A 16,492-nucleotide genomic window follows, 5' to 3' on the forward strand; every position below is an offset into this window, starting at 1 on the left:
AGTTGCAGGCTCAGGGTCACTTTTCCTGCCCACGTCGTCTCCCGCCCCCAGCAGCCCCAGTGGCTGTCTGCTCACCTCCTTCAGGCCTCTGCTCAAATGTCACCTCTTCAGGAGGCCTCCCCTGTCCCCCTCCCACTGTGGGTCCCCGCCCTGCACTCTCCACCGCTCCCCCCCGACCCCCAGCTTAGATTTTCTTTGCAGGGCTTCTCACTACCTGAAATTAAACTAGCTAATCATCTGTTTACCTCGTTTATTTATTCAACAAATATTTACTGAGCACCTACTAAGTGCTCACGTCCGTGTTCCAGGGTCTACATCAATGTCTGGCAAAGCAAAGAACCCCCACCATGGAGCATATATAGTAGTCAGGGGAGATGAAAAATATGTGAAATAAATGAGTGAACTATATAGCATCTTAGGAGGCGATAAGTAAAATGAAAGCTGGGAAGTGTAAGGGCGAGAGGGGGATGCCTGTGTGTTTGATTAAAACAGCGTGGTCAGGGGAGGGCTCACTGAGAAGTGTGAGTAAAGACTTCAAGGTGGGAAGCAGCGAGCCACACGTCTGGGGTTGTTGGGGGAGGCGTGTCCCAGGTAGAGGGAACAGCAGTGCAAAGGCCCTGAGGCAGAAGTGTGAAGCTGCCCAGTTTGAAGACTGGTCAGGAGGCCAAGGTGGCCAGAGTTGGGTAAGTGAGGAGAAGGGTGTCAGAGAGGAAGGCAAGGGGTAAAGGGCACAGATCAGGTTGGGCCTCGTGGGCCATGGTGACCATAGCATGGTTTACCATTTCTCCCCACCCCTAGTGTGTGAGACCCAAGAGGGCCAGAGCCCATCTGTTGGTTCACTGCAGTGTCCCTAGCTTCTAGAATAGTGCCTGATACATGGTCGGTACCCAGAAAAATATTTGTTGAAACCATCCCATGTACACTTTGGGGAAGAAAGGGCCCTCAGGCAAGATGTCAGAACAGCCGCCGGCCCATGGCCTCAGGCAGCATGGAGAACTTGTGTCCTGCCCTCTCAGCTACGGCACCTGCTAAGCCTGGGAGACAGGGTGAGCAGTTCCCACGCTGCAGTCTACCCCAGGCTCGCCAGGCGCTACACCGCCTGCTGCCCCGTATATTGGATCCTGCTCCACTGCTTCTTTACCAGCCCCCGGTGACTCTGAGGGACACCAGCACCGAGAACCTCAGAAACCAAGGCCACACAGGCAGGAAGCCACCAAGCCAGCATTCAAACCCAGCCGGCCACCTGGCTGCAGACTGGGCACGCTCTGCAGGGCAGCGGAGGGGAACGACCTGGCCACAGAACCCACAGCCGGGCCTCGGGGATCTGCAGGCGCCTCTCCCCGGCTCCCGGGACCAGCCTCTGCTCCCACCCCTCCCCACGGAAGGCTCAGCCCTCACACGGAGTCGGGGGTCACAAAGCAGAAGAAAAGCCCCGAAGGGAAACCCTGTGACAATCCATCAGGGTTGTTGGGTGCCTCCTGCAGGCCAGGCAGCTGTAATTCACGTAAAGCTCACAACTCCCCGGAGCAGAAGCTAATACCATCCCCATCTTACAGACGAGCACACTGAGCTAGGGAGGCCCTTCTGAGCGGCCCTTGTTTCCCTGAGCCCCAGGCTGGAGCCCCTGCGGTGCACCGAAGCTCACCCTTGGGCAAGTGGCTCGGTCTCCTGGCCTGTCTCCTCCTGGGGTTGTCGAGGATCAATTAAGAGACTCCGGGGGACTTCCCTGGTGGTCCAGTGGTTAAGACTCTACGCTTCTAATGCAGGGGACGCAGGTTCTATCCCTGGCTGGGGAACTAAGATCCCACATGCCGTGCAGCACGGCAAAAAAAAAAAGAGACCCTGCACAGGGCCTGGCACACAGGGAGTGCTCGTTGACCAGCAGCAGCTGAGCTGCCCTCTGACCACTTATAGGTGGGGAAACGGAAGTTGGGAAAGGAGGAAGATTTGTCCAAGGTCGCAGAGTGAAGGGCAGGTTGGGGCTGGAACCCAGGGTGCAGGTGAGACCCGCCCTGGGGGCCGGGCAGGGGGAAGAGCAAGCAGGTGCTCAGATGGGAGACTGGGAGATGTGCCGCCTCCCACATCTACTCTTTTCTGTAAATGAGCCTCTGCTAAGATTTTGTTTCCAGTCACTGATCTGGCCCGTACCGCCTTGCTTCTGACTCCAGCTTCTCTCCGCTCCTGATTTCTTTCCCTTCCTCTTGCTGCCTCGACCTATGCCACCCCTTCCCCTACCAGCTCACCCCGAGAAGGGGCTGTCTCATGTCTGGGGGACCTCAGGAGAGATGAGCAGGCAAGGACTTGACCGGGGGCTTCCAAGGGTAGGGCTGAGCCTCCACCCTTAGCCAGTGGCCTTGGCTGGGGAGGGTGGGCAGCTGCTCTGGGCTGGGCAGGGCTGAACATGGAGGGTTCTGAGTGATTCCAGGCATTGGCCGGTCCCTGGGTGCCTTCCCCCCAAGCTCCCAGCGCCCTCTGCCTCTACACAGTGGGTGCTCACTCTTTCGTGGAGTGGCTCCTAACAGCTCATCATCACATTGAGCCCAACCGCGGCTCCCATTCATCCTGATTCTGCCCCTGGAGACTTCGAGTACGATACCACCTCCCTCAACGGAGACCTGATACCTCTATTACTATGGCCTGCGTTTCTCAGCAGCCACCCTGCTGCCGACCAAGAAAGGTTCACCATCGGCTAACGGTGCTAGTGGTGGGAGTACAGAGGGGGTGCCAGGTACCAGGGATAAGAGAATACCACAGATACAGAGACTCACAAGGACCCTCTGCTACAGCCAGATGCTATCCACAAGCCATCACTGATCTCCAGGCCTGCAGGCTGGGTGGTATCATCCCACTTCCTGGAGGAGGCAGCTGAGGCCCACAGAGATCAGACCTTGCCCAAGGTCTCCAAGCCAGGCAAGCTGGTTCAGAATCTGCTCTCTGCACCAAGGGCTTATGGCTCACAAGGGCTTTCCAGCCATCACCACCTTGAGACTCTTGGGGTCACTGACCCGGTTCACAGATGACAAAACTGAGGCCAAAAGGGAGCCACAAAGTCCAAGACCAGGGGCATGGACCCATCCACATCCAATCCCAGCAGGAAGGACTCAGCAGGAATCTGGCCAGGGCAGGTGCCAGCTGGGAGGTGAGTAACTTGGGCCTGATCACCAGGTTCAGGAACCCGAGGCAGGGTGGAGGAGGTGTGGCCCTGAGAGGCCTACAGGGAAACTCTTCCAGGGCCACCGGGCCCAGCTCTGAGCCTTTCCCAAGTGGCCAGGTACTGGAGTGGGCCCAGGAACTGGACAGATGGGGAGCCAGGCCTGGGTGGCCCTCACTGGCGCTGCCCTGGTACAGCCACACCCCATTCTCAGCCTCCTGCCTCAGGCCCACTTAGCCCTGGAACTGGAATTGAAGGCTGCCTCTGGGAAGACTGGCGCCTCCCTGCACCTGAGACAGTGTGACGCCCTGGTCAGGTTCTCAACATCCCCAGGGCTGGATTCTCTCCTCCCTGGAACTAGTGACCCTTTGGTTCTGGATCCCATGAGACAATAAATGTGAGAGGGTTTTCTAAACTGTAAAGGGCCACAGTTACAAAGAGAAGGACACGGCAGCTCTCAATACACCAGGCATGAGCATGCCGTGAGTGGGGGCCAGTCCACACAAGAGCTCTGCTCAGAGCTCAGGAAGCAGCCAGTCCAGCGATGACCAGCTGCTTCTTTGTTTCACTCATTCATTCAGGGAACACAGGCCTCAGGCCCACTGTGGCAGCTGCCCCTCCAGTTTCCCCAGTCTGAATCTGCAAGCTCTAGGTCATTCAGCAGGCAGAAGCAATGAAACACAAACTTTCTTTGATGCTAAAGTGCATGGATCAGGGCTCCCTGCACAGAATATGTGCTCAATAAATATTTGCAGAATCAAATTTGCATTCCTGATCTCAAGATGTGGGTCCTGGGGTCAGAGTGTCTGGGCTCTATGTGACTTAAGTCACATGCTAAGACTCAAAGAACGTTTCCAAGGAGGGGATCTGGCCTTGCAGCCCGAGCAGCCCCTACTTCTGATGGCTCCCTCCCTCCGCCACTGGCAGAGGAAGCTGGGGTGGAGTAGAGCAAAGCTGGCCCAACCTCCACCCTCACACACACACACCACACACACACCACACCACACACACCACACACACACACACACACACACACCACACCACACACACCACACACACACACACACACACACCACACCACACACACCACACACACACACACATACACCACACCACACACACCACACCACACACACCACACACACACACACACAACCACACCACACACACCACACACACATACCACACACACACCACACCACATACACCACACACACACACACACATACACCACACCACACACACCACACCACACACACCACACACACACATCACACACACACCACACCACACACACCACACACACACACACATACACCACACCACACACACCACACCACACACACCACACACACACCACACCACACACACCACACACACACACCACACACACACCACACCACATACACCACACACACACACACACATACACCACACCACACACACCACACCACACACACCACACACACACATCACACACACACCACACCACACACACCACACACACACACACATACACCACACCACACACACCACACCACACACACCACACACACACCACACCACACACACCACACACACACACCACACACACCACACACACCACACACACACACACACCACACCACACACACCACACACACACACCACACACACACCACACCACACACACCACACACACCACACACACACACACACACACACACCACACCACACACACCACACACACACACACACACACACACAACACACACCCATCCTTTTCCTTTCCTTAAAGGTTGCAACTCCATACTCCCCCAGCCGGCCCCCAGTGGGCAGTCATCCCTTGGGGTACAGGGAGCCAAGGGCGGGTCAGGTTGGTTCAGTCATCTCCTCTTCCCAGAATGGCTTCCTACAGCCTGGGCTAAGCACAGGCACACGGTCGGGGCGGGGGTGTGGAGCGGAGGACTGCCGTCCGCCACCGCTCCCAGGATCCAGTGCCATCTGTCTGACCTCGGCGACCGCCCTTCCCCCGCCCTCCTCCCCGACCCAGGGGGCTGAGTGGCTCCGGCACTTACGTCTGGGCTCCCGGGGTCCATCCACGGTCACCTTGATGGCTCGGTGGTAGGTGGCCACTTGTGTGGGGTTGGTGAACACGGTGATGGTCAGTGTGAAACTCTTCCCTGGGGGGAGTGGGGAATAAAGAAGAGGTTGGCACCTGGAGCTATTCACAACACCCTGAAGCCCTCATCTTCCAGAAGGAGCAGGTCTCTCTACTTTGAACCTGGGCAGAAGATAGGGTTCTGGGTAAAATTCAAGCTGCTGGGGTTGGCATTCAAGGCCCCAGGAGGTCTGGCACCAACTTTACCACATTCCCCTGCCCCACGCTCTGGCCACCCTGGCTTGCTTCCTCCCTGCTTCTTGGCCTTTGTTTGTGCTGTTCCTTCTACCTAGAGACCCTTGCGATTTGGGGGTGGGGAGCTCAGATGAGTACATATTTTTTTTTTCATGAAAATAATTAGTGATCTTTATAGAAGACTTTGAGAACACAGAACATATAAAAAAGAAGAAAAAAGAATCACCCACAGTTCCACTAGCCAGAGATAAACACTATTAACATTTATTTGGGTGTTCTTTCCTGCAACCCTTTTTGGGCGAGTGTGTGTTTTTACATAGTTGCAATGACACTAAAATAAGTATTTCCGTACCCTCTTTTTTGTTCACTTAACATCACATCATAAGCACTTATGTCATTAAAAATTCTTCATAAACTTCATTTTTAATGGCTGCAAAACATTTCAACTCCTGGAAGCCTCACCTTTGACTTATCCACCTCCTTACTCTTGGGTGTTACCTTGCTGCTAATTTCTTATTGGCGTGTGCAGCTGGGGCTGAAAAAGGACTGATTTGGGAACTGCAGACATTTCATTTGTAGACACAACTGTTATTTCCAGAGCTCTGTTCTATTTTTAGATAGACATTTGGCTCCAAAGTCTCCATTCAAAATTCCTGAGACGGGAGAAAACTTTTAAAATCATCATTTTTGTTTTACCATTTAAAATAAAACGAAAATGGCCTTCTGTTTATAAAAGTCTTTGCCTACATCTCTGCTTACTTCCTTAGAATAGATTCCAAGAAGCGGTGAGTGATTTCATCGCGTCAGAGGGTTGGGAGGGATTCAGGGGCATTAATCTCTCCGGTGAGATGACTCTCTGGAGAGGATCGTCGTGATTGGTGTGGGCCCGAGTCTACCGTGATGCTGTCAGCATCTTCGTGACCTCATCTATCAAGGTGGAAAGATCTCTTAAACACTCTTGACTTTGTCACCTTTGTTCTATTACTAGTGAGACTGAAATTTTTTATATGTTTATCATCTATCCTAATCCAACACAAATCATTGCTTCATGGTCTTTCATACTTTTCTATTAAGGTTTCAATGCCTTAAGGAAAAATCACTCTATCAAGCTTGTTAACACTCTCCTGTCCTGTTTGTGGCAGTCGGTTTCCCACTCCACTGGCCTTTACATTTCGCTTTCTGACACAAGCTGATTTGCATTTTCAGTTCTACCTCTTGCTGGTGATTTCTCCTGTCATTTTGTCTTTAGAAAGGTTACCTTCAATAAACACCATCCTCTCTACCTTCCACGTTGAATCCTTTGATTCTTCTGGGGGTTTACTGGTTGGGTTTTTCTTCAAAGGGCACCCCAATTTTCCCAGCACCTTTACTGAAGTGAGAGCCTCCTCTCCCGCCCTGTTCTCTACCAGCATCAAAGTCTCCATGCGTGTGAGGCTGGGGAGGGGTGTGGGGGGAGCTTCGCTGATCCTCAAGTCAGATTGGCCTCCTCCTGCCCTGCCCCCGAGCACCCCTATCTCTGGTCCCCAGTTACAGGCCTGGGGACTCCCCGAGGGCAGGGGCTGATGGCCCTGTGCACCTGTGTCCCCCCAGGGCTGTTCCCATCCTCCCAACACCTCGCCAGGGCAGGCAGGCCTGATTCCATATTCCCACTTCACAAGTAGGAGACGAAAGCTCGGGGGTGGGGGTGGGGGCGGCGGGGTGTGAGAAACGGTAGCTTAGCATGGCTGGTACTCGTTGATCGGTGATGGAGGGAAAACTCCAGCCTCAGGAAGAGGACAACCCAGCAAAAAAGAAAACCAGCCAGGCTCCCGGGGCCACACCCAGGAACCCAAGGGTTTCTGAGACTGGGGGGATGTAAGGGGGTAGGGGGACAGAAGGGGTTTAAATTGAGGTGTGACTCAAACTGGGGAAGAGTGGGGCCTCTCTGGAGGGATTTGCCAGAGCTGCCAGCTGGAGGCAGGGGTGGAAATGCAACCCACTCCCGACCTGGAGCTCTGGGCCAGACACCCACCTGGCCCTCACTCAGACCACAGGGGCGCTTTCCATGCTTTCTGGAAACAGGAAGTGCAGAGGCCTCCCGCTCCAGGCCCCACTCCTCCTGGGACCCTCCTTCCCCCCTACTGCTTCCCCTCACTCTGAGGTCTTCTCCCTCCTGGATCCTTTCCCCAGTCAGGCCCTCTCCAGGGGTCCCTGGGCCTCTGACCCTTCCGTCACCTCCTTGGTACCGCAGGGTGCCAAGCCGCTGGGTAGTTGAGGTTGACAGCCCAGGGCTGGATGGGCCCCTGTGCCCCGCACTTGCCAGCTCCCTGGAGTGCTCTATTTCTCACCTTCCTTCCTTCAGGTCATCACTGAAAAGTCACCTTTCCAGTGAGGCCCTCCCTGCTCACTTTATCTAAAGGAGGCTTTTTTTTTTTTTTTTTTAAGGAGGCATTTTTAACTTGGCATCCCTCTTAGAATTGAGCGGGCTCAGAAACTGGGACAGGAAAAGAAAAAAATGACAACTGTATTGTCCCTAGCCTCTAGCTGAAATTTAGCATCTCTCTTAAGTATGAACGTAGGCAACAAACCACAGAGGCATTACAGCGGCCCCTGTGACCTTGTCACCAACAGACGTCACACATATTTACATATCACATTACAGACGTTGCAGATTTCTTTAAATATCTTTCATGCTCGTCACAACTTCAAAGTCACGGTCGTCATCAAACCCGTTGCTAGATCTTGTTATTTAACAAGCTAACAAGGCAGCGCATTTATCACAATTTTTAAAAACGTTTTGCTATGTTTTAATATAATTGGTTTTCCTTGCCATCCTTTGTATTTTATTTCATTCTTTAAAAGCACAATTCTGAGACTGTCAAAGGTGTCCATCGGGTAATGAAAGGTTAAGAAGCTCACTCTGAAGCGTCACAGACCTTCCCACTCCCACTCAATCTGCTTGAGTTTCCCCCTAATGCTTATTACTTCTAATAATCTACCTACTTATTTATTTTATTTTGTCTCCCTTTACTAGATTATAAGCTCCCTGGGGGCCAGAACTTTTGTCTTGTTCACTGCTATGTCCCCTAGGACAGCATCTGGCATATAGTAGGTGCTCAATAAATGTTTGTTAAATGAATTAAGGGCAGAGGTTACTGCTCCCATTTTACAGATTAGAAAACTGAGACTCACAGAGGGGCAATGAGTTGACCAGGTCACACAGTATCCAGGCAGAGTGCCCAGGAAGGTTAGAATGTACTGGAGCCTGCCCCTTCGCACCGACCCTAAGCACCTACTCCTGGGGAGTGAGGAGCCCCCACCAGGCAGCAAACCACAGGCTTGCCCTGAGGTCACCAGCCCACCTTAACAGCTTCCTCCCAGTTTCCAGGCCTGACACCACCCCTCCCAGGTACCCACAGAGACCAGGGAGGGAGGAAGGGAGGGGCTGGCACTTGGGAGCAGGAGTGGGAGGGAGGGGCAAGTGTCAGGTGCCACAAGAGGCAGGGGTCCCACGAACCACAGGTGGGGAAAGCTGTCTCCCTGAGCGCCCATCACCTCTCTCTCCACCTGGCGGCAAACCCATCCGCCCACCTCTCCACTCTCTTAGAGCAGGAAGCTGAGAGGACAAAGGAGGTGGACAACTGTGCAGGAACCCCGGGCAAACTCTCAATCAGCTGGGAGCCCAGGAATTGCAAATCAAGGTGCTCCCACCGGCCCTGGTAGGAGGCGGAGAAGTCCTGTCTGGAAATAGTTGCTCCTTGGGGCTGAGAGTGGCCGTAGGCGTCCCCACAGGACCTGGGTCCCTGGATGGAGCAGCAGACACAGCAGGGTCTGGCAGTGCGCCCTTGGGCAAGTCCCTGTCTCTCTTTGCCTGGGTTCCTGTGGGACAAGCCCCACTCACTGGGGCCTCATGGACAGCGGGAGGGGACATCTCTGGGGGCCTCTGGATTTGTTCAATGTCGACCAGGAAGCCATCCACTCCTCCCCCATCAGTGGTCCCCCTAAGCCTGCACCTACACGTTGGCTCCCAAATCTGTCTCCACACACTACAGTTTCTTTTTCACCAGGTCATGACAGTTCAGGAAGTCACGTTGTTTTCATCTTTACCTAGGCCAGTGGCCCCCTCCTAGACAGCATTTTGGGGATGTGTGCTGCGTGGTCCTCAAGAGGTGGGATGTGGAAGGCAGTGGGGGGGATGCAAATGTCTAGCACTGCACAGGGCAATCAACTATTCACTCTTCCCATGTGGGAAAAACTTGCTTATGTAGATTCTCTGAGCCATGAGCCTAACTCAGTTTTAGATAAAACAAGGAAAAAGTTTTTACACTCTTTTGATATGTACTGAATTTTCTGGGAGGGAAGACAATTCTTTTTTTTTTTAAATTTTGCTCAGAATTTTGCCAAGAATTGCTCACAGCTTCAGCGAATCATGTCATTGACGGCAGTGCCACGTTCAGACTGAGTCATGTACACCTGGCCTGTCGGGTCGGCCGCAGGGGTCACGGGGCTTCAGCTAGAGGTGCAAACACCCATCCACCTCACAGTGTCTGTCATCTCGCCCCAACATTTACATATTCAAATAGATACATCATTATAAGTTACTTTTCCTTTTTCTCTCCATTATAGCTATGGAATTATATAGATTTTGAATATGCACACAGGTGGATAGATTAAGTTATCTTGCGCGTTTCAATTGTAGGATGGTAGAGGGCGTGCTGCAAAAATTTGGTGTAAGAAGGGGCACTGCGGCCGGCAGGGCGGGGACCTTGGCCCTAATCACTGCAGGAGAATGACTTGGTTTCCTTCCCTTCCTTCTCTTGGTTTACACCTTCAGGCTTATCGTGAGAGCTCTGGGGTGGTATCGTGCGTACGCCTTTACGGAAAGCTACCTTCTTGGAATTAAGACAGATTCAAGGAGTAAAATGCAAGGAAACAAGCAGAAGTTTCCATCTGGTTTCTTAGCTCTGGCAGAAGTCAGAGAGCCAGGGAAAGGCTCTGAGTCCAAAACCCCAGCCTGTCCTGCCTCCTAAAGTGGCCCAAACTGTCTGTGTCAACCACCGATCTGTTCCTCAGAGGGAATTTCCCAGTGGGCAGGAGGGGCACGGCAGATGCGGAGCTGCATGCCACAGGACCCCTGTGTCCTCCTATCTCACTGCCAGCCGCCTCCACTTCTCCCACTCGACACTTCACACTTTCTGGGTTTCCCCCACCCCCGCCCAAACCACACCATAATCAGAAAATCAGTGACTGTCACCATTCAAAGGGACTGCAAAGATCTCCTCCAGTCCCAGGCATTTGAAGTAACAAAATCTCTGACCTGTATCCAGCTCTCAGCATGTGCCAACTGATATGCTAGTACCCGTCTCCTTGATGCTCACAAAAATCCCACGAGGTAGGTAACATTATCATCCCCATGTTACAGATGATGAAACAGAGACACAGAGAGGTTAAGCCATTTGCCCAATATCATCCAGCAAGTCACTGGCAGAGCTGGAACTGAAATCCAGGTCGGCTGGTTGTAGAGCCCAGGCTGTTGAAGACCATGAGCCTCCAACGTCTGAAAGTCCCGTCAAGTTCCACGGGCATCGGAGCGCCCACTCAGGCCTCTTCTGCCTCCCAGGACCACTGAGACTGGCAAGAGAATGGCTGTGAGGATGCCTCATAGACCCAGCCTCCTGCATCTCCCAGAGCCATGACCCCAGCCTCAGCCTTGCCTGCTCCAGGAACACGCTGCTACACAATGCTTTGGAAACCTATCTCCCTCCCGGTGGGCCTTGCAGGGTGGGTGCGGGTCTGTGGGTATAAATACCACAAAGAAATCGTTTTCAGCAGCAGAAGGGCCAGGCAGGGTCTCAGTAACACAGAATCACCGTCTCTTCGCTTTCCGGAGTTCACCTCCCAGAAGAGGGTGTAGGTGCTTCACTGGGCTCCCAAGACCGACCTCCCCTTCTGCTGCAGCTGTAGTGGGCCTCCCTCGCCACCGCCATCTGGGCCTGCGGACCTGGCCACCACCCCGCCGTCCAACTGCATCCAAGCAAGCTACCACCAGCCAGCGGCGAGCGACTCTCCACTCAGGGCTGGGGCTGGGATTAAGTTGCAAAAGGCTTGAGAGATTGGGGATGACAAAAGGGACTTGAAGACTAATTAGGAGCAGCAATGAAAGCTTAATTCATAAAAGCAAACATTTTCCATCTATCAACCTGCAACCAGTTAAGGGCAACGTCTGAAAGAAATCTGGGCGTGGGGAAGGGAGCCAACAGGAACAGGAAATGTTTGAAAGAATGTAAACTATTTCAGTTTCATAAAAAGTAACAAGTAAACAGTTATTACATGCAAATAATGCCCTGGTTTTAATTAATGCTGAAAAGTCAAAATATGTTTGACATTTGTATGTATACACTGAGCGGCTGGAGAGGAAAAAATGGTGCCCAGATGCCCTTTTCCGAGCAGGACTGGCGGCTCAGAGGGAACTAAAACCTTAAGCAGGTCTTGTTTATTGGTGATGAAAAGTACCATTCTGCCTCCGCCTCTGTCGCAACTGGAAGCAGAGGGAACCTAGCTCACTTTCTTAAGCGGGAGGGGCCGGCTGGTGCTTGGGAAGGACACTCCCCGCTTTTCAGCAGGCTGGTCTTAAAGGGCCAGCGAGCCCTCAAGTCTCCATTTCACCCCGGCAGGGGTTCTAGAACTTCTCCACCCAGAAGTGATGACGGGTTTCAGGTCCCAGCAGCCTCCCACTCAACAGCCCCTGGCAGCAGCCACAGCGGTGTCTGGTCCCGCCTTCCTTCATATTGCCTGAGGAAGATCAGACAGGCAGGGTGGCACACCAGCCATGATTCTAGGGTGGGAGACGGCAGCCTTCAAGCTATGCTTTCCAACATTCAGCATCCTGCACTGCATTCGTTTCTTTTCTAAACCACCTTAAGGCTCGAAGAACTGGTGAAACTGTGGCTTCAGGAGACCGCAGCTGGGGAGAGGCAGCCTCAAAGTGTGGGGGAGATTCCACCCCAGTGGGGAGACTGGCTGGGGCGCTGGGGACCTAAAGACCAAGGATTTGTCTAAATCAGCCTCGAAGCATCCTGCCAAAAAAGACTGACGAGGCCCCATTCTGAAGACAGTGATAGTCTACTATCTTCTCCCAGCACCTTTGTGAGACAAGGGTGCTTAACCGGGAAAGAGGGGAGGTGTGGAAGACTTCACAAGTTAGTAAACCCCAGAAATGGGAAGAAAGTTGTGTCTTTTCCGGCAAAAGACCCTAACGTTCTTCACATCCTCAAAAGGGTCTGTAACACCCTAAGGGGTTCCAAACCGCTGTTTTCGACAGAGCTGGCCCTGAAGACCTGTTTCTGGGGCTGCCACAGGGACCCCAAGACCTTGCTCTCAGCTTCCTTCTCCCCGCCTTTGCCATTGCCAAAGTTGGGCTGGCGGGGTCTCCCTCCCGCTCACCTCGCCCACTGCGGCCCACGAAGCGAAGGTCATTGAACCTGGCCACCTGGTTCTTCATGACGGCTGAGGCGTTGCGCAGCTCAGCGGAGTAGTTCTCATCGTTGCCGGCCATCACGGTCACCACCGTTCCATCTGGCACGTCCCCCAGAGCCACCACCTGAGGGCATGGGGGCAGGGGGACAGCTTAGGAAGGTAGAGGAGGCCAAGGAAAGAAGGGGAGGAGCTGGGCGGGCAGCTCCCCTAGGTCCCAGGCGCACTGCAGATTTTTCAAATGCGGGTTGGAGAAGAGGTTAAAAACAAGAGCGACCTGCCCCCCAATACAACAAAAATCAAAGGACAAAATTTCTACCTTCCACACCCAAATCCTAGATCAACTGGCTAAGTCACGTCCTGAACAATTTATCCTTTCAATGAAATTTAATCTAAGCGAAAGCAGTGAATGAGCGCAGGCAGTATGTTGTGGGGTGCAGTTCCTCTCTTCCCTTCGGCTTGAGTAAAAGAGGAATCAACACGCTCCTAGCAACCAAGTCTCTAAATGAAAATAATATCATCAATAATAACGGGACTGCTCCCCACATTCAATTAATGCCAGAGCCCTTTGGGGTACAAAATGTGGCCCTGAAATGCAGCCCAGGCCCAGTTTATCTGCCTCTGCAGAGCCTGAATTCGTTATGCAGGGAAAATGCAAAATGCAAAACAAACTGGTGTTTTCAGAGGGGTTTGTCCAGAAACCCCCTTTAAAGTGAGAGAGGGGCTTTTGATAGCAGGAGGATGCACCTGCTGGGAATTGCAGGATGGGGGTGGAGATGCCCCCCTAATACAGTCTCCCCCACACCCCATCCCAAGGAGCATGGGGAGGCAGATGCCTTTTGAAAAGGAATCAGACTGCAAAGGCAGTCACAGCCATTTAAACGTGGCCACCGCGTGCAGGGACTAGGGATCCAGATGGTAAAAATTTCAAGGAGAAAATGTTTGGGGTCTGATTAAAAAGGCCAGATTTCCTGTCAACATCCTGTCTTCTTTTAATTTCAAAGATTCCTTTTAAGCTCCAAGTGACAGTAAAACCTCCGATCTGAGGATTAAAGTCACACGGGCTTCCCCCTCCCCCTTCTCCCCGGGAGATTTTCCCCACTGGTATTTTAAGATGTCACCCGGGAGACCTCAAAGAGCCACTCATCCCTTTTTCCAATTTGGAGTCGTCTTAATGGGACCAAGGGCGGCCTCAGCTGCCAGGAGCCGCTGTTTCCAGCCACCTCAGGCACCCGCCACCCCCAGCCGCTGGCCCTTCCTGCCTTGCCCTTTCTCACGGCAGCTGTGAGAGGTTTAGGGGAAAACCAAGGCGTTTTCGTTTCATCTCGCTGCCCCCTTAAAAAAATGAAAATGAAACAGTCGTCTACTCCCCAGCAAAGAGAAAAAGCTCCTCTGAATGACTGGGGGTTGCCAGGGGTGGGAGCGCCCCCAGTCTCTGCCTGACATTCGGGATCCCGGCCGCAACCGTTTAGGGTTCGTTTAGGCCCCCGATCCCGGCATAGAGCCTCCCGGTGTAAAATTTCAGAAGCCGGGAGTTGACGGTGTGAGCAGGAAGTGTTTCTGAAGCAGTGCAGAAGGAGGGGTGCTGCTCCTCTGAGAGGAGGGTAGGCCCTCTCCACCCTCCGCACCCCGCCTCCGGTGTCCTCGCCCTGGTCCCGGGGCTCCTCTGCCCCGCTGCCCGCAGGGCTGTGTCCGAGGGATCCGGGCTGGGGAAGAGCGAAGCCCCATCCGCCCGTTTCCGCATCAACATCTCTCCGCAGGGCTCCCCAAGGGTGGAGGGGCTAAATCCTCTAAAAGTCGTCCGTGTCGGGTGCATCCAAGAAGGAACGCCGAAGTCCCCGGCCGGAGCGCGCAAAGAGACCGCAAGCACCCGTGGCTCGGCTGCTGGGCTCTAGCCGCGGGGTCGCGGGCACGTCCCCGCCCCTCCCTTTCTGGGGCCCTGGCTCCAGCAGCTGAGACGCCCGAAGGCGCAGGGCCGGTGTCCTCCCGCCCAGGGCCCCGCACTCACCTTGAAGGCGACGGGCAGCGTCTTGTTACAGCGCCAGTGCGAGGGCAGCACGGAGCAGAGGAAGTTGGGGCTGTCGGTGCGCACGAGTTCGCCCGCGTGGTCCGCCAGCACGTCCACCATCGAGCGCACCTCGGGTCGGGCGCGCCCGCCGGGCCCCACGGCCGCCTGCGCGCCCAGCGCGCCGCTGTTCTCGCCCATCTTGCCGCCGCCGCCGCCGCCGCAGGGGAAGGCCGTGGAGGGAGGTGTGAAGCGGCGGCTGGTGCTCGGGTCTACAGGAATACGCATAACAGCGGCCGTCAGGGCACCGGGCGGGCGGCGGCGGCGCGGCTCCCCCGGGGGTGGCTGGCGCGGGCGCCTCCTCGGCAGCCGCTGCCGCGAGAATCGGGAAAGCAGAAGCAGCCGGGCCGAGGCCTCAGGGCGCAGGGGGCGGCGCCCGGGGACGCCTCCCCTGGGCCAGCCAGCCGCGAGGCCTCGCTGCCCCGACGGCCGCGCAGCCTGTCCGCTAGTCCCGCATTCTGGGCGAGCGGCCCGCGTGTGGCCGCCCTCGCGGCGATCCCGGTTGCCTTGAGCGCGGCGGGGCCCGCGCGGGCTGTGCAGCCACCGCCGCCGCCGCCTCCCGCCCCCGCAGCCCGCTAGCGGCCTCCCCACCGACTCCGCAGCCGCAGCCCCAGAGCAAATCCTCGAGAATCAAGTGGCGGTGCCGAAACCGCCCGCGAGGGGTTAGTACCCCGGGGCCCGAGGGGGCGGGGCCGGCCCGAGCGACGCGTCGTGCAGCCAATCGGAGCCCCCATCGCGGGCACCTCGGCAGCGCTCGCGGGGGAGGAACGGGGACCGCAGAAGGCCGCCCAACGGGGAGGGGCGGCAGGCTCCGCCCCGCCGAGGACGCCCGGGGTTGGGGGGCCCCCAGCGCGACGACCCGGGGCTCCTTGAGAGTTCTGAGGAGCCGGAGCCGAGGCTAAGAATTTGTTTAAAACGTCTAGTCCCTACAGAGGCTCATTTGCCGCCGCCTCCTGACCCGGGGGCTGCAGCTGCTCTTCTGTCGCCCTTCCCGGCCGCCCGCAGCCAGGCCTCCCCACTCCAGCTGCTTTCGGCCTGTGAAGCTTGCACTCTCAGCTGGGGGCCGTGGGGGCCTCAAGGCCGGTGACATCCAGCGGGGAGCTGCCCCAAAGTGGCTTCTCACTGCCCCTACCTGTCCCGCAAATTATTTTGACCCAAGAGCCTCCACCGCATACGAGATTACGCGCGAGCCAGAGGCCTCTGCAGCTCCCAGCTCTGCGCGACTTTTCTCCCGGCCCCGGTGGCCCCGGTGCCAACCTGGGGACAGAGGGAAGGGTGTCCCTTATGAGCCCTCATCGGCTTGGGGGCGAGTAACCCCATTTCTCTCCGCTCTCCCCTCAAAATAACTTTCAGCATCTCGCAGGCCTGTGTCGTTCTTCGTTGTGGCGGCCTGAGGGTCTTCGAAAAACGCGGTGGGGCCTGAAAAACGCGAGTGTTTACTCCCGCCCCCCGCCGACCCCGCGCGCATGTAAACACTGTCCTGCATCGT

At 55.2% G+C, this 16,492-nt stretch overlaps 1 protein-coding gene across 1 annotated transcript in view; it reads right to left on the reverse strand.

The window, feature by feature from the left end:
• Window positions 1–16,492, reverse strand: part of RUNX3 (RUNX family transcription factor 3) — a 60,408-nt gene that overhangs the window by 11,605 nt on the left and 32,311 nt on the right. Inside the window, exons 2-4 of the mRNA XM_059998856.1 lie at window positions 14,947–15,215; window positions 12,909–13,065; window positions 5,209–5,313 (exon numbers count right to left, since the gene is read on the reverse strand). Coding sequence (XP_059854839.1) covers window positions 5,209–5,313; window positions 12,909–13,065; window positions 14,947–15,215 — 531 coding nt within the window. The remainder of the gene's footprint in view (window positions 1–5,208; window positions 5,314–12,908; window positions 13,066–14,946; window positions 15,216–16,492) is intronic.

Source organism: Delphinus delphis, chromosome 1, assembly GCF_949987515.2.
Source record: "Delphinus delphis chromosome 1, mDelDel1.2, whole genome shotgun sequence".
Lineage (NCBI taxonomy): Eukaryota > Metazoa > Chordata > Mammalia > Artiodactyla > Delphinidae > Delphinus > Delphinus delphis.